The following is a 26,846-nucleotide window of genomic DNA, read 5'->3' as shown; positions in this document are numbered from 1 at the left end:
ATTACTAATATACAATGGTAACTCATTTTATATTAATATAAATTAATAGGGTAATCCATATTTATCTGGTATTATAATTTGTTTATAACTGAATAGTGTTAACTCATTAAAATTATTCAATTAACCTATTCCCTGCTGACAAAATACGGAAAGACTTCGTAATTTATTTTTATTTTTTTAAATATCTTTCTTTTCGGTGTATAGATACAAAAACATAATTAGATTCTAATAATAACTAACATATGCGTAGCAATATTTCAACTCATAACAACAATGAAAGATCTCTCATGACTAGTACAGAAAATTGATGACTGTACTGAAAGGATAACGAATGGAAAAATGGATCATCTATACTCACACTGCTAAAATATCGGATATCAATGGTCGGTTGCCATTTTTGTCGTAACGAAGCGAAATGGATTAGTATGTCGCGGTTTGCAAAAAAGTGGCTCGGGTTTGAAGCGCGGATTAAAGCGATCACTTCGACGGTTAAATACACACCGGCTGTGAAATTGCAACGAACGCACGCACGCACATACACACACACACACACGGTTTGTCCTGCATCTCGACTGTGAAGAAGAGATAAAAAGAGAAGAAAAACGAATAAACAGGAGGAAGATAGAAAGTGAAAAAAGAAGAGGAGCTACAGAACGATACTATAATATAGGATGGTACATCATTAACGAGCACGAGTCTCCGCTTCTTGATGACAACGAAGGAAGCATTGATATTCGCGGCACGATCGTACGCCGTATTATTTCGCTTTTCCCAGTGCAACGAGAGCTCAGCGAACGAATCTCCGAGCGACTCGTCATTTGCTATGCCATTAATTAATTTGAGACCGAGAAGAGCTAGCCAGACGCGGTTCGCAATTAGTGTCAGCGAATCAAAGCGTGCACCTGTGTGTCGCAGCTACTCGTGTAAATATTCCGTCGGCAAACGCGAGATCCGTAGCCTACAGGCAGCTTTTTCCTTTTCGGTGTCACCAAAAGATTTTCCCTCTCGTCCTTTCGTAAGATATCTGCTTTATGGAGAATGGAAATTGTCTGGTCACGTTATGGATTTAGTTCGTTGAATTTCTACATCGTCTTTTTGTTGACATACATGAGCATACGAAAGACAGTACTATAGATGTACTTTATGAATATACATATTATTCAGTTGAGGACAAAAATAAATGGACAGGTAGTAGATATCAATGAAGTTTAATCGAACTATTTAGTATTAATATTATATACCTATATTCTGTTTATTGCATGTTCTTACGGTACACAAAATTATTTAACAAGTAACAGAAATTAAGATTTATAATTGTGTGTAAACAAGCCGTATTTAATGAAATTTCATTGATATATCTATTTCCATTACCTTATTAATTCACTTACTTTTTTCCCCCACTGCATCTGTCATACGAAACATTATGAAATTTCATTAGCACTGTAATAAAGTATGGTATGAGCATTATGTCATGTTATGATTATATCGATAAAATTTGAAACAAATATTGAAATATCATAGAAACTACAAAATAAGTATCTAATGAAAATGTACAGTATTTCGTGAAAGTTCATGGGGCTTATTGTTTCTATTTCTGGCATCTGGTGTTTTTATAGGACTTTTTTATTGCTAGATCTTTTTTTCTTTTTTTTTATCGACATAGCGTTCATCTCGTCGGTATTATCTTTATGGTATATTTTTAGTACTTTAGTCCGTAGTGTTTTGTTTAAAAACATTTTATTTCCTTTTCATCGTAGTATTTGCCATTTCTACAACTGATTTCTGGTGTTCTTGTAGGGATTTTTTACTTCAGGATTCTTGTTTCTTTAAGTGGTTTTACAATCCTTTCATTCTAATTTTTTTTTAAATAATTTTTTACTACTTTTATGTTCCTGTAACTCTTTCGCATAATCCTTGCGTTCTCTTGTTTATTACTGGATGTTTCTTTTGTCCTTATATTCGTATTTGTATTTGCTTCCTTATTAGGTACTTATTATCTTCAAAAATATGACACCTCTCTTGTTGTTAAAATTTCTTATAAAATTTCTTTTTCCTTTAAACAATTTGTCACTTTTTTTAGATTTTGTGGAGGTATATTATGTCAAATGTTATCAAGGCTATTGTAAAGATAATCTGATAAGTGTATGATCCGTAGGAGCTAATGAAAATGGGGTGGCCGGCAAAGTGGCGCCCTCCCTTCGACAACTTCGATCGAACCAACACTCTCTTCTCCCTCTTTCCCTCTCTATTCTTCCTCCTTCGTCTTCCTTCTATCGTCATGTTTTCCTTCTTCTTCCAAGAACGTACCAATTACGTTTATTACTCCATTTAATGTCCCACATCGAATCATTTTTTAAATTAATCGATCCCTCGATCGCTAATAGCACTTAAATTTTTAATTCTAAAAAAGAAAACAAAGAACAGGAAAAAATTTCCAAGATTCTACAGAGGATTTGTTCTTCGTGTTTTTTCTCGTGAATATACGACAGAAGTACAGTTCCACATACAGATTCTACTGGAAACTCAAGCGACATTGCCAGCCAGGATTGAATCTTCCAAACATCACTTCCAAGTCTCCATTCGTCGGATTAGGTATCTTTGAAACTTTCAAGCCACCTACACAGACGTCCAAAAATATGTGGACATTCACTTATTTTTGACGGAATATAAATTAGTTACGAAACTTAAGAATAGAAGGCCTTAAAACGATTTTCTCCATTATCAGAGTTATTGCAGAATATCGCACGATAAAATCTGTTTTTGAAAGTTAATATACAGTAAAAAGATTGACATCTATAAGCGTCAAGCAGTTGCATTCTGTAGCAGTCTTTTGGTTAACGAGTTCATTATACTCTGCTCATCATGATGATTGTCAAGCTATAAATAGAAAAGCATATTCAAAATTACTCGAGGGACTATTGTAATTGATTGCAACGATAATATTTAAAATCTTTTAATACTTTGACAAGTTGTGTACTTAATTTTAATATACTACTGATAAGATCTTAAACAATTTAAATTTTACATGATGCACAACACCTTATTCCACAAGAAGATGCTGAGTATTGCCTTTAATCATCATTCTCCAATTAATTCATATATTCTTAGTAATAATCAGATTGTTAATAAAAATGCACCAGTGTCCACATACTTGTGAGTGACAGTATATGTACACACTTACGTTCTCGTTAAACTCTAGCATCTTTTTGTATCTTCTTTATCGATTATCCGTTTCTCGATCGGTAGAGAAGTCTTGGTGATTCTGCAAACGAATGTGACTAACTTCATTAATATGACACGCTCGACAGGAGTAGCTCTTAGAGTCGGTCAAGTTCGTGGCTGTAGGTTGTTGAAGTAATTAAAGGGTCGTTGGTTAAAGCGGTAAACAACTCGGCCGGAAATTCGCGGATAACAAGATGCCTCTGGCGTTGGCTCATCTCGCTTCTGCGAGCGGACTACAGTGTTTTATCGTGTGTATAGTAGAGAAGTTAAAAAGGTGATTAGACGAAGGAATGGTCAATTCTTTCTGATAGACCCAACGCAATCATAAAGATAAGTGTACGTATATTGGTCGAAAGTGTCGTGTACGCAGCCGGTAATAACTACTAGGATACCCTATGAAGTTTAAGAAAATATGAATGGTTTCCTTTGCTTTCATTTACTAATTATTTTATCATGAGTCTGTTATTTTATTCGCATCATATGTACCGCATAATGTAAAATACTGATTAAAATAAAATTTATTGCTGTTTTTCAGTAAATGCAAGAGATAAGTGACCTAATAGTAGTTGTGGCCTGCAATGTATGAGCACCCTAAATGGTCCGGGATTGGCTCTTGGTCGTGGTCCATATTTTTCACGGATCTTACATACACAAACTAGATCATATAGCAACGCGTGATTGGTAGAGAACAGTACTACTCTTGTCCAGTGTACATGTACCGCTAATCATCTTCCCAGCTCTTCACACACACGCGCATATGGCTCCTCATAGTGAAATAGCAGGTCGTGAAGATTTGTAGCCGTAAGAAAGAATCGTATATCAGAATTCATACTTTTATGAACGCGAGTAAAGGAATGGAAGCTAAATAGAGATTTGTTCCATCTATTAATTATTACAACGAGTGAATTATTTTAGATATTGTAGATATTAAGTTATCCTATAAGTAATGTTTTCTGAGCTGAATTTAAAACAACGAAAGTTACTATCGGAATGTATAAGATCGAGATAAAAGACTTTGTATCTTTTTCTACTTTACAATTTCATCACTGTAACTCTGTGTACTCTTGGCGTTTTAAAGTCTTATAATTTGTTACCACAACTTTAGTGACAAGCACAGGAAAAGCATTCTTCCAACTTTTTCTATCCTTCTTTTTCTTTTTCGCTTTAATTACGGTCTTATACGTGCACCGCGTTTCCATTAATTCAATAAGCTCGATAAATCCGTTCGCATTCAGTTAGAAACGTCGAAAATTCCAGCTCAAGATCTTCTTCCACTCTGCGATGGAATAGCAGATGTTTCGACGCGTTTCAACTGCGGAAATTTAAAATTCAAACAAAAGTAATCGTGGTCTCGCAGTACGTATTCGTTTGTAGGGTTTCGTCCCGATTTTACCATTGTTTGTTTCACGGAAGTAAGTTTCCTCGCGACTCAGGGAAATGTGGGTCACTGGTGATCCACGTGGCACGGAACGTGATACGGGTTAACTAAAGAACTTTTTCTTTGTCACGTATTTTTACCTCCTAATCGCTTTGGTATGATAATTTCTTATATCACATATCAACATAGATATACGTGTATCGATCATAAGCAGAAAACAGTTTTAAAATTCAGTATATTGTTAATTAATCTCATGTTACTAAAATTGTGCTTTTATTTGATTTTCCAATTGAACATTTTTCTGTGCTCAATTAATAATTTATAACGATATTTATTGCCCAAGTACGTTGTTCAATAACGCAAAAATAATTTTTTCCCCAAGAAAACGACCACAATTGACCAAACAAGCCCTATATACATTCCCGCTCATAGGTATTATTACTGCGTTTCTGTCATTTGGCACAATGTATTCTATACAATACAGATTGAGATTTGCAGTAGGATTCACCTTAAATTTTGCTTGATAGAATTCAGATTACAAAGCTGCATGGATGAACAAATAATTATACAAATATGCTACTATATAACTCATTCAAATATTTATAACAAATTTCTGCTTTCTACGTATACTGCATCGCAACTTTGCATGAATATAAAATTCTGCTCGATCAATCGTCTCCTTGATACTTTAGATTAATTTCCATATTTCCAATGAAACTGATAGATACTCTAATACTTATAAACGAAGCTATACGTATTCATAAACCAATACAACACGTACGTTTTACTGAACGCATACAGTGATGCATAAATTTAAAGTCAACTCAAATTTCAAGCTCCAAATCATCATTCACTGGATGGAAGCTAACCACGTTATCGAGTTAAACACCTTCGAGCCGGTTCCCTTTAAGCCAACGATTAATTATAACGATATGTATCCGAATGAAAAAAAGGCGAGGAAAAAAAAAGAGCAAGCTCTTTCTCGCAGGAAAGAGAGGGAAACCCGAAGGAATCGCGAGACGAAATCACGCGCGAGCGCGAACGCAACGGGGATTAGAAGGATATATGATGGTGGGGGAAATGTTGAGTGGTGGGGGGCCGCTATTGGTGGCGCGCTGTCGATGAGTGGGGGTGAGTTAGGGGTAGTCAGCGCCTCCATAGAGGGTGAGTCTCAGTCGCCAATCGGTCAGCCTGTCGCACGGCTGGGTCTCGGAATCCCTGTGTGCGAGTAACGCTGATCAGCGTGCGCGCGCGCGCCTCGCCACACACGTACGCGCGATCAGACAAGGACGACGGGGCAGCAGCGGTGCGTGGAGACCGGAATTTGCATTTTCTCAGGACGAGAACCGTGTGATAAAAAAAAAAAAGAAAAACAGAACAAGAATATAATTCAAATCGGTGGAAGAGTTACGAGAAAGAAGAAACATAGGAGGAATCGTGGATGGAAGTTGTATATAGCCGATTAACAGCGATCATCCTCTGTCTAGTCGAACTATAGGCGAAACGTGTCCGGGACGCGTTTCCCGAACGCGTACCGCAACCGGTCAGCGCGTGTGCACCCGACTACGATCGATCCTTAGGGCGATACGATCCAGAAACGCGATGGACGGAACCACCCTGCTTAACCAGCGAAGATAACGCCTTCCGAGAAGATCAACCTACTTGGAATACGTATTCACATCGGTACGATCGACACACCAGATTCGATTCGTCCATTTTTAGTCGTATACACGATGCCCACAATGTCTGCTCTTGGAATGATCGTTGCGGTCGCGTGGTGCGCCACCAAACTCTCCCTTTCTCTTTTTCCCTCCCTTTAGGCCCTCTTCTCGCTGCTCGTCTACTCCTTACAGTTCTTTTCCTTTCTTTTCTTCCACGTTTTTCCAATATACGAATACCTTCTATTGATATTGGCTGTTGGTTCCGCGCAATGATAGTCGTGGAAGAGCTCGAAGGTATTTCGTTGAAATTGTTCGATTGGTAGGTGGAAGAGCACGAGTCGTATTTACGTCGGTGATTAGGTAAAAGGAATTCCTGCGAGTGGACCGCTCCAGTACGTTCGACTGATTGATGAACGGAGGCGTGTGGATTGAGTTGTACCAAGGGACGAAACAAGCGGTGTGGAAGGTTGCGGAGCAAGGTCAGGAGAGACGCGGTGACGGTAGTAGAGTCGTGGCGGTTTCTATGACAGTCGTAAGGTCCCTTTTGAATCGTAGATGCGACGGAGTTGCGTTGAGTAGAGGAGTAGAGAAGTGGAGCGCGTGGATCAATCGGTGGGCTAACCTCTAGAGACGCTGTTGGGAAGCGTTCGTTGGATAGGTCAGGATGCAGCTACTTGTCAGAAATCAGAAATCGTGACTCCTCTGCATAGTGATCTTTTATACTCTATATGATATAATCTAGTATAATTAAATAGAGTTTGCCTCTCTCTCTCTCTCTTTCCGTCGTTTGGCTCGTCCATTAATTTGAATTCTTCGCTCCTTTAATCATACTATTCGTTTGAGAACGATTTCATCAAAGATAGAACAGAGAATATCCTCTGTGGTCTATCGGATGTAAGAAACTTTTGACGAATTAAAGACACGTCGGCGACGATTTGTCATTCTATCGCGAGATAGAATGATCCTTTTGAAGGTGATGCGGACAAAAGGGAACGACCGAACGTTTCCACGGGTCTGCCGCAATTCTGCATCAGCCTCTGTCAGGAGCGAAAATATTTGGGTCACCGAGGGTCAAGGAGGCTCGAAATTCCCGTCGATTTCACGAATTCCTCTTTCATTCCGGATCTTCGAATTCATCTCAAAAATCCCCAGAGAAGAAAGGGTTGCTATTACACAATTTCAAGCATAGAATCTAGAAAATTAGGATTTTCCAATGATCAGACTCGATTGAATTTCAGTTCCTCTATAAGTATCTTAATATCGAAATACCATTAGTTGAGTTTCACTGTGGCTCGTCGTTTCCAGTTTCAGAAGCATGCAATCCATAAAATACAAAATTCCCCGAAGATCAGCTTACACCAAATTTCAACTTCATGTTATCGTCAATTTGTTCACCTTGATAGCAAAATCCCATTAGCACGTTGACTGTCGCGATGGTCATCGGTGCTTACTTATACAACGTCTACAACATGATAAATTTCATGGACAAAGAGACGTTCAACAATGTGAATGACTTAGCAACACTCGGCAAAGTGTGCGCAAATACGATATAATATTTTACAAAAACTGAACGTTACTGTGTAGCATATTTTAAACTGTCGTGGCCTTCGGGACAAAATATATAAAATTCGCGTGCTAGTCAACGTGTTAAACACATTGCTCTCCACGAAGCCTCGTCGTTCGTGTACCAAAGACTGGATCGATCTACGAGCAGGACGTGCCACGGGACAATGCGTACTCGCCAGGGTGCACAGCCTGCGTACGGAATCAACGTGATCGACCTCACAAACTCTAATATGTGTCTAACCACACGAATCATTGTCCTCTCACTAGAAAATTCGTACACGCGTGTAAATTGGCTCAACGACTCGTTAATTAACGAATTACTCGTTCTTCAAAAATTATTCCTCGTATGGCACCTTATGTATTCGAACGTTGAAAACCACTGTAGTTTCTTGACGTCAGAGAAGCGTCGAGTTTTGCTTCTCGATTCATTCGAGGTTTCAGGTTTCGTCGACAAAAGAGGATAATTTCGACAACGTTTACGATGATTATCGCCCGTGTCGCGGGCTTTCTTTTACCGCACCGGTGCAGTGACGCGGGTTCTGGATTTCTGCCAGGTTCACAGGTCGCCAGATTCGCCAACCCGATAACGATGTTCTCGTGCGTTTCCGATACGGGACCGTATCTCCTTTTATCTTCTAGTCCAGTATAATTGTTCGTACCATTCTTTAATGTATCGTCTGTCACAGCTTTTTCAACGAAGATGCTCGTTTCGTCTGGAATTTATATTTTACATATACTTCCGCCCATGACTATCTCCGAATACTTATTGCAGATCTCTGCATAAATATCTTACTTGAGTTTCTTTTATAGATTTATTGTGTTGTCTTGCAATCTTGATGTTTATTAGATGATAAAGCAGAGGTTTCAGACGACCTTGCCTGATCTGTTTGTTTTTCACCGTGTAATCTATTTAGTACGTTTCTTTCTTGTAGAGCCCGGTGTTTCTATATCTTTGGGTGGGAATTGACCACTTAAAATTGATAAGCAGGGAGCAAAGCATCGTACGTTTTCGTTTACCAATATTTGTAATAACTTTATCAATATGTTTCTTAATCAATATCTCCCATATCTTCCAAGAACAGCATCAAGACAGCGTAGCATATTATCGATATTAATTGTTAATAAATATTGCTTATATTGTCCAAGAGCAACATCAGGACTATAGGGCAACATAATAAATTCATAGAAGAAACTAAATTCGTAAGACGTTTATGTGAAATCCGGAAATACGTCAGTGTCCAGATACTTACGGACGGATGTAGTTCTCTGTACTATTATTATTTATTCCTGATCCAGTGCCTTTCAGCTTTGGATGATTTCCGGTTACATCTTCATTTACATTTTACATCGCTTTGCATATCCTTTGTTTAAATAATTCTATCTGACAGTTTTACCTAATTATTTGGAAGTTAACTTATCTTTTTAACATTGCACGCCTCTTTGGCGTTAGACATCTCTATACTATTCTTCGATACATTCTCTGTCGAATCTTCTTCGACGAAGGAACGCGTCTTCCCGTTTGGAATTCTTCTTGTTTATTCGTAACACCGCTTCGTGAATAACGTTAAGCCAGGCAGAGAGTTTATCTTCTTACGGTGGCACAGAGATCGTTCATCCAATTATGTAAAGTGGCGACAAGGGACGAGTGATGAGATTATTACTGGAACCAGCTAGCAGTCACTGGATTCTTCTTGAGATACAATAACGTTATAAGAATAATGTAAACTCTGGACTCTCTGAATCACATTGTAAGCAGGGTTGGGTTTGAGTCAAAGTATTTTTGGAGAATTTCTTTTTTGAAATAATGTAATATGATTTGCGTACCTTTCTTCTGATATGGATTGGATTACGTCAGAATATTGGCAAAGTATCGTGATATATCGTGTGATTGCCCTTTCTAATATTAAGTCAGTTCTGCATCTTCTCCTTAAAATTGTTTGGTTTAAAGGATTCTTCTTTTATTTTGAGAATCTTTCTCTTCACATCTTTCGGCTTAGATCAGCACTCTCATTTTAAAATACTATAATATAATTCGTGTATTCGTTTTCTCATACAAGATTAAACCTAAGATTAGCAGATTCTTCTTAAAATATTGAATATATTTTTTTTGCATTCTTCTTCCTATATTCAATGCTCAGTCCTAGATCAGGACTCTCATCTTGAAATTCCAATTATAATTTGCAGATATTCTTCTTCTTTGTTTTCAAACAAGCCTCGCAGTAGATGATTCTGTTCATAAAATATAATTCAGTATATCTTCTTTTCTCTGCCTTCTTGGATGGTGTATTTGGATAGATCGTTAGTAATCGCAATCAGAGTGAAAAAGTATCGATTAAAAATAATAAACAGAGGGCGGTGATCGCGTTGCATCACCGAATTCATTGGCGTCCCGCTGTTCCTCTCGGTTTACGGATAGATTGGGTTATGAATTTGCTTGACCTCTCGTGGGAAATTGAAAACCGTATACGTTCCCTGTTACCTCATGGCCCGAATACTATTTCGCACGTTCCACACGACCGATCTATGCGCTGGCTTTTTCACCCTGCTCTTTATACTATTCTTCATCCTTCTTCCGAGAGTTTAGCCTTTCCTTTCAACCGTTGAAAGCCTCTACGATCTTTCACGCTACGAGTTCATCCGCCTTTCTCTCAATTTTCCTTCTATTTCTCTCTTTTTGTCCCCAGCATCAGTTTCTTGATCCTGCTTACCCCTACAGCGTGGATCGTTTAACTTTGCGTCTTTCCATCCTTATCATCGTAGATAATTTCTTCCATTTTTTCTTCTGAAATTATAAGATATAGGAATTAGTGATATATATTAGTGATATTTGATATTCATGCTACTAAATAATTTTATGAATGTAATTAAACGAATGGAACCTAGATTGAAAATTGTTTTTTCTATTAAATATTGTAAGGAGAATTGTACTTTGAGTATTTTATATATAGTTGCTTATTAAGTGCATTCTTTACATTTTTACAGCTTCAAATTTCACGTAAATCCATAAAAATCCGCAGTCTAGTGGTATCTAACTTATTTGCTACATTTCTGTCTCTCCTCTCATTCCCAGCATTAATTATTTGATGCTGCTTGCTTTTAGAGCGTGGGTCCTTTAACTTTATTTCATTCCACTCTTGTTATCGTGGATAATTTCTCCCATTTTTTGCTCTGACATTACGAGAAATTGGAATTAGTGATATCAAACTTATCTGGGAAATTATAATTTGCCTTTGCGAGCGAATAAAAAAATAAATGAAATTTGCCTTGTTTGAAGTTATATTGAAGAAAAAGATCGAAAAGGACCATCATTTCTTCTGATAAAGGGAAATCTATTTCAATTACGACCAAGTATAATCTGAAGTTCTTTTGAATATATTACACCGTGTCTCCAATATTTAGATGATCTTTCTACTCGTTTCTAGCAATTTCTTCAAACTCTGTAATTGCAAATTACCGTTATATCGTCTAGAACTACAGCAAAGTCGCAGAAGTACTGTAACGTACAAGTGCAAAACTTGTAGTCAAAGAATTCCAAACGAATATAAATATGAAATATATGTAAGACAGTGCATAATACAAGGGAAAAAGTCTTCATCCATATATCTACCAGAAATCGGAAAAATCTTCAGAGATGGACCCCTGTGAATTTATAAAATTTCTCTGAAAAGTCGTGAATTATTCGTTCTAACTACTCAAATAATTCTGCTATTAAAAGAAGCAGAGAAAGTGCTGCACTCCATACCAAAGTAAAACGCTTTATCTTTCAACAATATCAGACTCGAATCTACCACAACCTCCGCTTAATCTCCAAAGATTATCTACAATTCCCAGTGTTCCATTCTATTTAACGTACTTTCATCGACGATTATCTCGATCAACCGGAGGATCCCCACTAAGAAGGAAAATGTAGTAAATTATTTTCGCGAGTTCTCGACCGAGGAACGTTCCAGAGTCCATTATCAATCGAGTCGAAATAAATCGCAGTCCGATGGACCTAGAATGTAACGCGGTGGTAGGGCAAGTGGTAGGGGAAATGAAGGCAGTATCCGATGTCTCGATTCTCGAACGGATTTCTCCGCGTCGTCCTACATGCCGGCCATTGCACAGACGATCTGGCGTCGGTCGATTTTATAATTTATGTCGCGAGATCGCCGAAATGGCTTTACGAGCGGTGCCCCCGTGGCACGAATCGCGGAAAACGACGATTGCGAAACAGGGGCATTTGCGCGCGCTCACCACTGACGTCATTCCGCGTTACGAATTTACCAAGGGGCTGCGAACTTTTCAATCCTATATACGATATACGTACGTGTATACGACGTACATGTATCATGCCAACCTCCTGTTTCTCTTTTTCCTCTGTGTTTCGCCTCTTCCCCTTTCCCCTTTTTTCTCTCGCTTTTTATAGACATTTTCATGTAAAACACCTGTCGGTGATCATTCGATTGGATGAAAGACCGATTGACAATAGAAACACGATCCTCCCTCGATGCTTTTTAGATATCGATGCTGGGTTTCACTGGTTTTTTTCCTGTTTGGAAGTATTCCTTTCCTCGGATGTCGAAATCGGTTTTTTGTCGCGGCGATATTTTCTTTTTAATTATTCTTTTTCAATTTATCTCCTGCACTTTTACCTTTACGTGGTTTCTTCTCTTCTGTTTAGTTGGGTCGTATATGCGCCTTTTTGTCTGTGTACTTTTGATCCGTTAAATGAGGGAAATAAGTTAAGTCGCTGACCAAAGTGCCTTCAATTACTCGGGAACTCTGTCGGTAACTTGTTTAAGCCGAGTGTCTCAGTTCCTTCAGTGCATCGTTTATATTTCTGTTAAAAATATATAATTCGGTTTGTTAAGTCTTGATTTTATGTTTGGAAAAGATTTGTGATTAAATAACGATTCAGTTAATACTTACGCTGCTACCGAGATTACATTCTTCTCGAGGAAAGATACGTTTCTTTTTACCAGAAGTGTTTTTGCATTGAGTCTTACTTATCGACTCTGATTTAGGGGATTTGAACGATAAGTAATGAAACTAGGGTCCTGTTGCACAGAAATTTACCGATTAATAATATTAGAAAATTGACAAGTTACAGGTTGTAACTCGCACTTTGTAAAATTTACTTCTAAATACATCATTTGTTTTAGTAACAAACTTGCTACCGTAATGCAGGAGAATTTATAGCTTACTCTATATATAGCGAGCAAGAGAAAGTTTAAATGGGTATAAGTGCGGCAACAAAAAATATGATAATTTTAAAACACAGTACTGCACTTGACAAGAGTAGTGAATAAATACATATATATACCCTATACATATAATCTATGTGACTGCCAACAACATAGTGAAAAATATCTAATATAAAAGTTATTAATATGTGCGTATACACAAATAAATTATTTAACAGCTTTAAACTTTCTTTCATCTGCTACTGTGTCTATGCGCTACACCAGAGTTTCTGCTCTTTTTTTCTTAATAGAAACGTAATGAATATTTAACATGCAACAGCAAACATGCACCAGTAGCATCACTAACATTGTTGAAATAATTACTATAATTAGCAAAACGCAACTGACGCATTAATATCAATAGTTTTCACCTTATATTTCTGTTCAGAAATATTCCGAAATATTTCCATTCGTTACTACCACTTCTATCCCAATTCTCCACCCTATTCCCACCCATCTATCGACCTATCAATCTCCCTTGCCCTTTGCCTTCTCGCAGGTGCAAGGTGAGCCCGAAAACGCGTTCCTGTTTCAAGGAAGGCAGGAAGGTCGATCGATCGGCGTGCGACGCCTTTGAAACGAAACGCCTGCTTTCTTCGAACGCGTCGAACATCTCCTATTTCGGCGAAAACTTTCACGGTCCTTGTACTGGAAATGGCTAGTCCATGGCTAACGTGATCGAAGTCAAAGCAATTCCTTTGCTCGAGCTTTTACATCGTCGAGCCAGCCATCTGGCTCTCTTCCGTTTGTCTTTTGGCCTCTCTGTGCTTTCAGTGCGATTTCTTTGAGGAAGGTGAACATTTTCAGAGAGCCTCCCGGTCCACTTTGTCGTCCCTTTAATTGCTCTTCACATTGTACTCATAGGGTGCGAATTCAATTAGGTTAGATGGTTTTTTTATACCATTCTAACCTGCTGGAACGAAGAATCGATAGAGTAGCAATTTGAGGTTAGGTTGATGAGGAGATCGTGTATGATTAAGAAATTGGAAGATTAGCAAGAGTTCTTGGGGTGTACGAGAACAAAGTTTCTCATGGAAGATTGTTTGATGAGAATAGTTAATTTTATAGGAGAATGACAGGCGGTATAATTTTCTATAGGACACAGTACTCTTTACACTCATTGTCAAAAGAGATTAAAAGCGGTCGATGAACTCGAAGATAAGATTCGCGTAATGCTTTCTAGCTCTTCAAATTACTAACGAGGAAGGTTCTCGAGTTAAAGTCTGGGAAACCTCTTTGGGAAGTAATTTCACTGGCTAACCTCAAACATTCGCCTCACAACTACTTACTTATATACAATGGTTACAAATATGCTTGTATCGCAGTGTATTTACTATAGCATTTATATATTGATTGATTAGGTCCAAGTATATTTAGTTCCATTTAATAATATTTTCGTATGACTACAAAAATTTAATACTATGAAAATGAAATACGAAGTCTGATAAAAAAGAAACACTTTGTTAGAAAATAAGAATACGTACAAGTACTTTTTGTAGCCACTGTATTATGGATATGTTATATGGTATCTTATACGGCGAACAGGAGAAAGCTTAACAGTGGTACTTGTGCATAAGAGTGTAAGAAAAATTTCTATTGAACATTTCTTTGTACTAAAAACTTGTCTTATCTAGAACGAACAATTATATTATATATTCAATTCTCTCGCCAATCATAATTCAGTTTCGTAAAATCACAGCGTTTCTTCTATTTCACACTGTAAACTTTCTTTTGATTGTCACTGTAGACTACATATGTAGTCGCTTTAAAATTGCATTTGAATAAGAAATTCACATACTGTACTCGACGATCAAATGCAAATTCATATTATCATTTCTGGTTTCAACCAATCTGGAATACAGTTTTGATAGTGGAATAATATCGTTGAAAGCTACGCAGAGATCTGCGAGCTGGAAGGTTTTTAGAGAAGCGAAAAACGATCGGAGTAATCGCGCGTTTTTCTTGATGGCGTCTATCGGGAAGGTGGTAAAAGCATAGTCTTGGCGGATCGATCGATTACTCGGTGGAACTCGGGAGGGAAAAGGGGTGGCAGCCGTGCCAAAAACTCCTCCCACGAAAAATGATGGGCTACCTTGAGATACGGTTCGCTTTCTGGTGAGTAGAGAGAAGACCGCTCGAAATCCGGGTGACCTCCTTCTCGACACGGTCTTTGCCCTCCTTCTTCGTCTTTTCTCTCATCCCTTCAAGCTCGTACTGGCACTCCTCCCAGCGACAAGCTGATCTCCCGGAAGTGTCGCCTCCGGTTCGGATCCCGTGTCGGTGACGACTCAGGGAAATACCGATCGGAAAATGGAAAATCGTTGTCTCGATTCTTGATAGTTTGTTTCGAGACTTCCGGCAATGCTTCGGCTTTCCCTACGGTATGCTGTGTTTATTATCTTAAGATATCCAGGATGTTGTCAGATTTCTGTTGCTCTGCTTGCTCGAGAATGTCGGTGTTACACATAGATAATGAATACTTACGAATAATTTAGTTTGAAAGTTTCTTTGGTCAATGATGTTTGAGATTTATTTTCGAAATTTAGGATTTTCCTGATACTCTCCTGGAGTTTAGATTCTTCGAGTTAAAAATTGAATAATTTAGATCTTCGTTAGAACACATTAGAAGCCTAGAGAATATTCGATTATTCATTAAGCATGATTTACTAAACAGGATTTTAGAATTATATTCTGCATATGCTGATTAAGATTTACTGAATGAAAGTCGTAATCTTCGAGGCATTAGAGATTCAACAATACCTTGGTATTCTTGATGATCGTTAAAAAATAAACAATTGATGATCTATGAAAGACAATAGCAACCATCTTGTGTAAGTAAACGGCGGATCGTCCGTTCGTTGTCTTTTTATCGGGAAAGCTCGCCATCGATCGTTAGGCGAACTACTTTTCCGCTTTCGGTCGACCTTCGAACGCTATTAGAATTCTTGCGAATCGGACTCGTTGCCCGATTTCGTTGCTTCCAATATTACTACTCGCTTTCTTCACGTGCCACTCTAAAATAGCATAGACCTAGAGATATAAGTTGAAAATAAAGAAACAGCCAGGTCAATAGATTCTTTCACATCCTTATTTAAATCGTTAAATCGTTCTGAAATGTAATTAATCTACAAAATATACGTTTACAGAAAAATCTGAAAATCCAAGGGTCACTTGAGCCTTTCAGAAGCAAAATTGGCTAGCTTCACTTCTTATAAACTTATCAATTTCACATAACTCAGATGTGCGTAATTGGTATTCGTACAAGAAGTATTTGTACATACCTTTTATTTTCTAATAAAGCGTTTTTTTGTCAGGTTCTATATTTTTCATTTTCATAGTGTCTTCTTTAATTATGTGTAGTCACTGCAAAATGATAAGGAAACTCTATATACTTGGACTTAATTAATTGGTACATAAGTATTATTTATCATAAGCAGATAGTATAAATGATTGTAAATCCCAATGAGAATTTTATAAAATAATGTTTGTAATTGTTTAATAAAAAAATGTTTCTGAGTGATTCGTTTGTCACAAAGGAAAAGTTTTCTTGGGAAATCGTAGTTTCGTCAATTCTCTAGGCAATTCTTACTCTCACCTCCGGTTACTTCCAGACAAATCGGATAAGTCGTTCCTGCAGGAGAGGGTATCATCGATTCTCCTTATTCTGATGCTTCTTTTGCCAGTTGTTCGCGAACAAAACCCACGAGAATGACGGAGTATTCATGAAAATTGTATGGAATAGATGGTTTTAGGCTGTTCGACTCACCTTTGAGATTCCCTGTCTTCTCATTTGTCGCTTCCTCACTATCCGTCGCATAATAGACACACTTTGTCGCGTTCTCGATTTACTCGCTTAATGGTGGATTAACAAAACTTCTACTCGTTCAGCCAGCGGTGAGATATTGAGTTTGAGTAACTTTTCGCCTGGAGAATATGCTGAAATGAAGATAAATTACTCTCTTGTAAGATACTGAATATTAATTTATAAGAAATTATTAGTAGAGATTTTGTATATATTATCATCAAACTACGGATTTATATATATTTGTAGGAAATTTGATGGGGCAAAAATACATATAATATGAACATATATTTATATTATATGTATTATATTATATATTATATATTTATAGAATATCGAAAATATAATACGTGTCATAATTGTTAGTAGATAAATAATTAGATTTCATTTTTGGAAATATATTTGCAAAAATCTGAATTTCCATAAATATCCATGGTCTGATTATCATTAATTATTGATTGGCGTTGGTAATATTAATTTCCCAATTGATTAACTAGATAGCTGATATTTTACACTCGATTATATTTGTACGGAGATTCTCAATCTTCTTACCACCTTATCTTGTTGTAAAATCACATTTGCTAGATTGCTGATATTTTGGACTCGATTATTTAATTTATACAGGAATTCACAATCTTCTTATGACATCATTCTGGAAGCTCCTTTCGCATTAAAGATACATCTTGATATTTGCATTAACGAAAGTTAAAAATGCGAGACGACCCAGTTTATGCGTTAAGAAATTTGATACGCTACCAAGTTTCGTTAATCTTCTCTTATGAGTAATAACTTTCGTATTCATGTTAACTATAGCGCGAAATTCCCGAAAATTTCTTCGATTTTACATTCCACAGGAAGTCGAGGTTAAGGTACATTCAAAGAGCCTGTAATTTCAGAATCACAATTTCAATCCCAAAACGAATCGAGTCCATGAAAATTCTCGGTGGTTTTCGTGGACGTTGGCGATCCAATTTTCTGCTAGTGCGGATGCCCTTGCGACTTCCGGTCCGCACGAACTGTTCCATCCTGATTTTATTCAGTGTCCTTCATTTCACTTGCAGATTTTGTGGTTCCCTTTCGACCTGTCTTATCTATACGCTTTAATTCAATTGTCATGCCTCGAAACTTTCTGTGTTGGTCCATCTTTGAACCATCGGTAGTCCTCATAGCAAACAATATGCCTGAAAGAAAGAAATATTGGCTTGTAATATAAAGTCATCCTGTTTTTATATTTGTTACAATATATGTATCTAATACATTACATACACAAAAACAGAATGAATTTATGTTACAATCCAATATAGTGACATATGAAAGTGTTTGAACACTACCATAGAAAACTTTCATGGATATATTGTACATATTATACAAAAGATTTTGAAATTTCATTGGTGCTGTGACACAAGCATCATAATTACAATGGTAACATTTGTAGTAAATCTGAAGATGTATATAAAAGTTAGAAAATATTTATTTCAAACATATATTTAAGTAAAAATAACATTTTACACATATGGTGAATGTTAAAGACGGCTCAACTGTATATTATAGTTTACTAATATAATTAATAATTGACTGTTCACATATTTTGGCTATTTCTATGAAGTGTATGTATATAATAAATATCTTGAAATTTCTATATACATCTTCAAATTTTACCAATATAATTTCGATATTCATATTTCATTACAGTGCTTCCTTGTCAATGGCTTGTTTATTGCATTTTTTCTCAGTCGCTGAATTCTATTGTAAATAAAAATAAATCTATTTTCTTAACTACAAATAATTCTATTTTTTTTTTCTAAATTTACATGTAACGTAATTTTTTTTTTAGGTAAATATCATCGATTTTTTTCTCAAATTTAAATTCGAAAATTGAATTATAAAAAAGCAGAATTTTTGAAGTTTTGCAAAATTAAAGCTCGTTCATGCGTAAAAGTGTATGGTATCTACAGATATGTTAACCAGTAATTCGTGTATCCTGTTAACAAGTTCGTTTTTTGTACAATACTCCAGTGGTACTGCTCATGAAAAATTAAATTCCATGTGGTTAATTAGCCCTTTGATACGGCGTATTTTCAACAAGTACGCAAACATCGATGCTCCTTGACAGTGTAAGCATCTCCGTGTGGTTTGTTCCAATTGCATCTGAATTTTATCCGTGTGAAAGAATCCAAAAGCGCTCGAACGTTGCTGGTACTTTGCTCAGGGTCAGCTTTTATATTCATTTTAAACTGTAACTTAAAACAAATAAATTACGACACATTTCCAAGTGAACAATTTCTCATAAAATTCATAGAATTCATATACATAATTCGTATAATTTATATCTCATATAATTTTTGTATATCATATGAAAAGAACATGACGAATAATTAAAAAATTTTATTCTATTTGGTTGTGAAATTATGTCTCTGTTTTTTTACCACAGTAAAATCTTCAAAAATATCCATTATCACAATATTAGATATATTTTCGGTTGATCATACTTTACCTATTCTTGAACTTAAAAAGTTCTATCTTTCTAACCACTTTAATCATTAATTCTAAATAAGTGACATGAAAATCAAAAAGTCAAAATTTCTTCAGTCGGTCTGTAAAACCTATCTAACCTTTTAACAAAAATAGTTATAGAAAGAACGTCTTCAAGATACTGATATAAAAACATTATTTATTTCTAAGATACCATTAAAGAAGAGTTTTTCCTTGTTTTGAAAAAATGTATCGTGAATTGCTTTTGAAAGATGGTACAAAAGAAAAAAAAACATGGAGGAAATGAAAGTGTACGAAAAGTTACCATAGGAGTAATTTTAAGACGACACTAGACAACGAGTTCTATCGATATCAAGAGCAATCCCCAGTGACAGCTAGGCTAGAGAAACAAAGGACGGTGAGAGAACGAGCCAGGATCTGGCACTGGTGCAATGCTAAGAGAAGAAAAATAATCTTCCCCTTGAGTGAACTGAACGCTATTCTGCTCGACTTCTCATCCCCAGATACTAAGCTTCATTCGATACGTCTTATAGTTGTTCATAAAATATTTAAAGGAAACGTTCGAGCACAGATTCGTTTTTGAGAAAAATCGCCTCCATCAAATGTCGTAATATCGATAGTATCGACAAGCATCCCGGCTTTTGCAGACGTGTGAGATGCGATTAAACGATATCTATAGCGCGGAGGGAAAAATGTTTCAGGAAACTTTGTAGTTGTTCCTCTTTTGTTTGAACTTCAGTGACAACGCACAGAAATAGAGTTTTTTTCAAAACAGAAGTCCAACTGGTCGTGGTCGTTTATTCTCGTTCTGGGTGAATATTCTTTTTAACCTCAAACTTTAGTGCAGACTGAATGATCGAAATCGACTTTCTTAAAAATTTCTTTCTATTCTTTCAACTGTTTGTTTAACTTATCTGGATCTTCTCCTATAATTAATTATTAATAGTATCAGTGAATTGACAAGTGACAATTATAGGTTATAGGCTTCTATATATTTTGCAAAAAATCACAAATTTATGTCGAACAAGATATGTCAAATTAAAATTTATGTATTATATAATTAGTAAAATTCATTTGTGAGCTTTTGATTCATTATCAAAATTACTACTTTTATGGAAACAAAATTTATTAATGCTAGTAATTTTTAACTCGCGACTTATTTTTGTGAGCAATATTTTACTGTTTGTAGAATTCTTTCGACTGCACCCTGTAATTTAAGTTAGTCATAACACTAGGTTGTTTAAGATGGTCGATATAATGGTCGATAGGTAATCGATAAACGCTTATGACGTCACAGTATATCAAACTCGATTATATAATTATGGCAGGCAGGATACGTGGATAAGCTGACGCCGCAGATATCATATAAACCTATTTCCGTGTGAAAACAAAGGAAATTAGCTGCTACCAAGCGACTCGATTTCACATAATTGAAGAGTTTAAATGGCAAATGATGTAAGTCTTGAAGAAGAAAGCTATTGTAAATACCATACTCGATACTAGACTTAATTGTGTTGAAACTATTGACGAGTAAAGTATAAATGCTGTAAGTGATATATAGAATAATTCATTTTAATTTCCAAAATTATTGCAAGACACAGTTAAAATCGTAAGTGTCAGTTTATTTATTTAGTTATTTATTTATTGAATTTCGAAATTAATATTTGCACTCTTAAACATAATTTGTAGAATGATTTATATAATAAATTGAATAAGCGTTAATTTTATATCAACACAGTTTTTATTTACCGAAAATCATCACTCGTGGCGCTTATATCGTTTATCGATTACACAGAGTAAATCGAGTTCAATTGAATTTACCAATTGGCATTTAGGAAGAGAAGAACAGCACTTCTAAGATTGGATATAATTCGAAGATATCGCAGCAATTTTCAGCGATTCGACTGATTTAACTTTATCTAACCTGGAAACAGCGGCATTTCGGAAGTTGGATCGATTTGAAAGAGGTTGTATTCGAAAGATGCTTTAGCCTTGGGAATCAATGGCAAACAAACGTTGCGTTATTGGAACCTACGGATCGGAAGACCGATGAAGCTTGCAACGTGATTGGCGTTGTTTTGAATCCGTTGTTGAGTTTTCGAGTGCAATCCGCGGCCGATCTTCCCGAGATCCAGAGTATCGAACCGTACGGTACGTATCGTAGCTTTTTTCCGATTGAAAACACCGTATTTTCCCTGTATTTTGTTACCACGTGATGTGGAAAGGTAGGATTCGTCGTCTGATATGGTAAAATTGGAATTTGTAAGGTTAGGAATTAGAATTTTTCATCGAAAGAATCATACTGTTTGATAAAGTTTAATTTCAACTTTAGTTTCTGTTTTTCAAACTGAACATACAAATAAAATTTGTATTTTTTAAATTATATTTAGGCAATACAATCTTTATTATGTTGAATACAATTTTATCACCTATATACAAATTATATATGTATATATGTATGTATATATGTTTCAATAGTTACTGAAACAATTGTGAGATAAGGAATTGAAACTTAATAAAAACTTTGTTTTCTCTTTTTCTCCTAGTAACTTCTATGAAGTCGAGGTCTCTACATACAGATTCTATACATTGCAATAGTTAGTAGAGAAAGCATAAATCAAGACTACAAATACTTTCTTTTCTTTTGTTATTTTAGTAATATTTTCTTTCAAGTCTTCAAACTTTAGTTACTTTCACATCACTCTGTATTACTATCATTTTCAAATGACTATGATCTACCCATATTCCCAGGGTCTGATCGATCAAGAATAAAGGACAGGAGCCGGGAATCTTCGCTTTTCGTTTGTCCCATGCATGACAAGCGTTAAAACACGATACAACATCGTAGCATGTGCGCAGGATTTCATTGTCAATCAAATGCTTCCAACCCAATTATTCCCATCTTTCGGAAAGCTCAAGGATCCCGAGGACGTCCGCGGGCACTGTTACGCGACCAATCGCGTCATGGCAACGATCTGCTCTCGTGGGCCGCTGTTTCGAGTAAATACGACTCCACGGATCCATAAAGATAACTCGCAGCGATTTATTGCCAGCGACATGAAAACGCAATTTTATCTTTCACTGTTGGCAGCTCCACGTCCGCGTCCCCGTTCGACCAGAAAAATAGCTTGTGCTTTAATATTAATACGCTCAGGCATCAAGATATTTTTCACGATTTATCGTTTTATACTTGTTTATTCATGCACTTCGACTCGTCTTTTTCGACGAAATTATAACTTTTCAACTCTTCCTCGCGTATACGCAATACTGTCTTTTGATAAGTTATTAATAGACTGCGGATATTTATGCAAATTTGTAATATAAACTACTAGGGCTAAAGAAATGTAACCTACGCAATGATTTCTTTAAATATTGTACTTTGAATATTCTATCTATTTTTACGTGTCACGTGTATTTCATGAACCTTTAAAGTTTCTACAAACTTATATCTGTCCAATTAAGGTTGTCAATTAATTATGAACGCGTTTGTTTTCGATGTTGAAATCTTACTGCATTATGTCCCCCTTGCATAAGAATCTCAAGCCAAAAAGCAATTTTCTTCTAATTAGAAAATAATTCGATTCCGAAAGAGTTAGTTGTTGAAAGAAAATCAACTGTACAAAAATACTATTTTCAATTTTCTTTCATTGCAGCACTTAAGGAGCATACCCTCGACCTTCACCAAGACTGCACGCGTCTCCTCTCAAATCACATCCAGCACAGAACCTAACCAAACATCGAGCTTCACCTGCCATCGAGAACCAACAACCGCGATAAAAGAAAGAACGCGAGGACGCCAGAATCGGCCGACGAAAATGTGATCGAGAATTCCTCTTGGACTACGACCCCCTGTCTAAGGGATGTCCTCCTCCGCGGGCACCAGCTGCACCGACGCCGAGGAGGACGCCGAGGATGTGGAGAACGAGGTGGCAGGTAGCGCGCAGTCGTCTAATTACTTGCCGTCGGGTTTCCGTGATAGCGCGCGCGATCACCTGGAAGGACTGCGGTTAGATGGGTCATCGATCGCGCGTCCACCAGCCGGGGACAGTTCCGCGAGCCCATCGACGTTGTCGTGGTCGGTGCCTCGATAAATCCGGATCATCGTCCTCCACCACCATCTTCTCCCCCATCTTCCTGTCTTCTTTACGGTCGTCGATCGACGTTCGTTCATCGACGTCGAAGAGTCAAAGGTCTCCAGTTCCTCCGTCGCGAGTCGTATCCACGGTGGATGCGGAGCTGGAGCACGTACCAAGCTGGAGGAGGTATAGGAACGCTGATCGTTGGAGCAACGGAGGACCGTTCGCGTTCAGGTGACGACAGAGACGTCTAGGTTACTGCCAGGTGGATCCTGAAATCGTCCAAGATCTGTCCTGGATAATTCGCGTTATTATTTTTAGTTTCTTACATATTTTTCTTTTAGTTTCTCGTAGTCCGGTTTGGCCCGAGTGTTCTGTATTATATACACGTAGAGAGAAACTGTTGGGTGTTGTGTTGGAGAATCGAGAAGCTTCTATCGGTCTGGCCGGTCCCAGCAGTGGAAGGTCAGAGGACTGCGAGATCGGAAGTTCAGACGAACGTTTCCGGCCACTGTCACGCTATAGAACGTGCGAACTATTTCGCCCGGGGATTTACACGGACGTGTACCGGACAATTGGTCGAGCGTGTTGCTACAGCGTGTTTGGAAAGGCGTATATCAGGTCGCGGCGGTTGTGCTCGTTTGGACCGGTTCCAGGCGGACGTGAAACCGTCGACAGGTGATTCGGGCGATACCACAATGGTGAACTACCCTCGAGTCATGACATTCAGTTAGTGAACGTGCAGCTTGTTGTCGCGCGTGTGCATCTATGCAGCTGTAAGAAAGTATTAAGAGAGAATAGAAGAGAAGAGGAAGGATCGAGAGAAGAAGGCTGGACATGCGGCGAGGAAGACAGCACGTAATCGTCGTAGCTAGAGGCTGGACGAGGTCCTGATAGCCGCAGCGACCAGGATCCGGGATCATCCAAGGAAGAAAGGATGCCAGGGGGGCGCAGGGGCCTGGTCGCCCCGCAAAACACATTCCTCGAGAACATCATTAGACGGAGCAGCAGTCAACGTGAGTACGACACACGACTTTGATTAGTTTCCTTTTCCTATTAATCGTTTTATACAATATACGTGTGTATACGTAACTACAACGTGTATAATATGCGAATGAATATAAAATATACAAGGTGAAGAATTCGCTCTATTATATTGGTTGGAAGAATTAAAGAATACCTACAATGAATGGTTCTATTGCATCGATTAAAAGAAAGAGAACAAAGAAGCGCTATATTTGATTGACATATTTCTTACAAGTAGCGGATCAAATCAAATGAAACTGATATAAAAAACGATGCTCTAATCGTTTCGAAGAAACTCCAGATTTTCACGCTACTAGCGAATAGATAATAGCTGTAAGAAAGTGTAAAATGAGTTTCTTTGTACCATTATCGTAGCTATAAACATTCGAGTCTCTTTTTAGTAGCGCTGCAGTAAAGTGCGATATTTCGCATAAGAAAACATAGCAAACAAGAAACGCAGTAACTGTATCATAAAGTATTCTCTTAAGCTGTAAAAGCCTTTGTTTCGTGGCGTTTATTTGCCACGAATTCTTCCTTTGAGACATACTTCTCTCTTCATAATTGGCCAGCAATATCCATTTAAATTAAATTTTTTGATAATGTCTGGAAAAATATGAAGCCGTATGGACATCATCCCTGGTTTGCATATGACCTTTTATTCTTTTCATAAATTTCTCATATTGGTCAAGCGCAGAAATACGAAAGAGGAACAGAAAAGAAAAGGGGATAAATTGATTCTTAAGACCAATTTCGCGACTATTCGCGGGATTTTAGTGCGTGCTCTTTCGCATTCTCTTCACCCTTCCGTCTGTTTCATCGTCGTGGAAATAGGTCAAGCTAATAACTTTACGTAACCGCGGCAAGTGTGCAGAGATAAAAGTTGCCCCCTCGTATAACGAGATTACTCGCGATGACCATGATAGATTCTGCTTCGTTACACGATTTAACCCTTTCGCTATATCTATAGCAGTCGAAGAGCGGACACGCTGGAGGCTAACGTTACTTGAATCGCACCTTGTTGTTTACAGATACAACGTACATGAGTTACACGCGGAAAAGGATTTTAAGCTTGCACGGCTCGGGTTTATATCGTTGATGCAATTTGAGGCTTCCTGATCTAAGCCTCTGTGTTCAATAGAAATTACGCTCTGACGTTTTGCTACTGCAGTAGAATTGGTCTGTCGCTGCAGTAAATAGTAGGTCTGTTACTACAGTAGCATAAGTCTGTCTGCACGGTAGAATACTGGCCGTGCTTTACTCGTAATATATGTTATTCGTTCGTTTAAATGGACTTTACCAATTTTCTTCCCAACGTATTACTTTTCGCTCACACAATAGTTCACGCCCAAATAAACGAATTCAATCGGTAGAAGTTCAATTAAACGGGTATCAACTAAAATTTCGTTCCAATAAATGGATTTTACTATATTCTATTATATAGTACAGTCTTATACTATATAGATATGTATATCGAGTAATGGAATTTTATCTCTGTTAGATATCAGTGTACCATTCTGTTAGCGAAGATGCGCTAGTCGCAGCGACGATGAAATGTTCCAGTATTTTAATTTCTCTTGGACACGTCTGGCGATCTCAAATTGTAAGAACGATGGTTCCTTGGATTCGAAGATATTTCTATTTGCACTGCCTTGTGAAAAGAATCTCGATGAATGATAGACCCAGGATATTTATGGATTTATGAGAAGATCGAGTAACAAGCACGTTACCAGAAATTAAAATATAGCGACAGTATTAAATATTAACGCGAACGCGAAGAAGCATAAAAGTAGAACAAGAGCTTTTTGATGAATGATAATAGTTATTGCTATAGGGAAAGGGTTGAATGGTAACATAAACCTGTAGGGAAAAAATTCCGCCTTCACGCGATGAAAAAATGTCTTTCTCGTGCGATTCATTTACAAATGGTTGGCCGTGTTGCCCTCTTTACTATCTCGCCGACAGATATTTAATTAATATAATTGGATGAGCGAGCGTGTATTTCACGATATCGGCCCCCCGCGTCTTTTATCGCGTTTGTCTGGATTCGCGGCGCACGTGCGAAGTAACGCGGCCGAGCAGCTTGGTAACGAGCTGAGCTTTAATTGGCCTTCCCCGTTTCTGGCTTAAGTGCGCTAAAACGAACGTTGTTTGACGCACGGAGATACACGGTCGCACAAAAGTAACGTCTGTAACCCCGCGCGTCCTTCGGAGTTTCTTCGAAGCTTGGAAAACTGCTTGTTAGGTAAAATAGCAAAGAGCATAAGGAGCGTAAGCTGACTAATTATCTTCGTTAACGAATATTTTATCAAAGATCCTACGACAGCGTCGAATCTCACATCGTTGTATAGTACTTTTGTGCGCTCCTGTATTTTCAAACTCAAAGCGATTAAATTCGAT

General features: G+C 37.4%; 1 protein-coding gene and 2 long non-coding RNA genes across 12 annotated transcripts in view; 1 reads left to right on the top strand and 2 right to left on the bottom strand.

Annotated features, from left to right (window-relative positions):
* Positions 1-1,227: 1,227 nt before the first annotated feature.
* LOC139994194 (uncharacterized) lies at positions 1,228-3,150 on the bottom strand. Its single transcript, XR_011801579.1, has 2 exons — positions 3,040-3,150; positions 1,228-2,616 (listed from the first exon to the last, which is right to left on the bottom strand). It is a non-coding gene; the product is annotated as an uncharacterized lncRNA (long non-coding RNA).
* A 2,615-nt stretch (positions 3,151-5,765) lies between these two features.
* The window catches only part of Eag (potassium voltage-gated channel protein ether a go-go), a 153,901-nt gene continuing 132,820 nt past the window's right edge, over positions 5,766-26,846 (top strand). For 6 of the 9 annotated variants that reach the window (XM_072016575.1, XM_072016574.1, XM_072016572.1 and 3 more), the window contains exons 1-2: positions 5,767-6,283; positions 23,001-24,439. In XM_072016575.1, coding sequence (XP_071872676.1) covers positions 24,361-24,439 — 79 coding nt within the window. In that variant the 5' untranslated portion in view covers positions 5,767-6,283; positions 23,001-24,360. Of the gene's footprint in view, positions 6,284-21,166; positions 21,499-23,000; positions 24,440-26,846 lie in introns of those variants that run through there. The other 3 variants (XM_072016571.1, XM_072016569.1, XM_072016570.1) reach the window with 3 other exon arrangements.
* On the bottom strand, positions 10,713-18,031 carry LOC139994178 (uncharacterized). Of its 2 annotated transcripts, none has more exons than XR_011801572.1 (12): positions 17,611-18,031; positions 17,407-17,516; positions 16,648-16,988; positions 16,334-16,415; positions 15,813-16,082; positions 15,537-15,682; positions 15,145-15,428; positions 12,739-13,965; positions 12,137-12,649; positions 11,570-11,719; positions 11,332-11,487; positions 10,713-11,264 (listed from the first exon to the last, which is right to left on the bottom strand). It is a non-coding gene; the product is annotated as an uncharacterized lncRNA (long non-coding RNA). The 2 variants fall into 2 exon arrangements; XR_011801573.1 differs by having other exon boundaries at positions 12,739-13,962.

Source organism: Bombus fervidus, chromosome 14 (assembly GCF_041682495.2).
Source record: "Bombus fervidus isolate BK054 chromosome 14, iyBomFerv1, whole genome shotgun sequence".
Classification (NCBI taxonomy): domain Eukaryota; kingdom Metazoa; phylum Arthropoda; class Insecta; order Hymenoptera; family Apidae; genus Bombus; species Bombus fervidus.
This window is presented reverse-complemented; position numbering and strand designations above follow the sequence as displayed.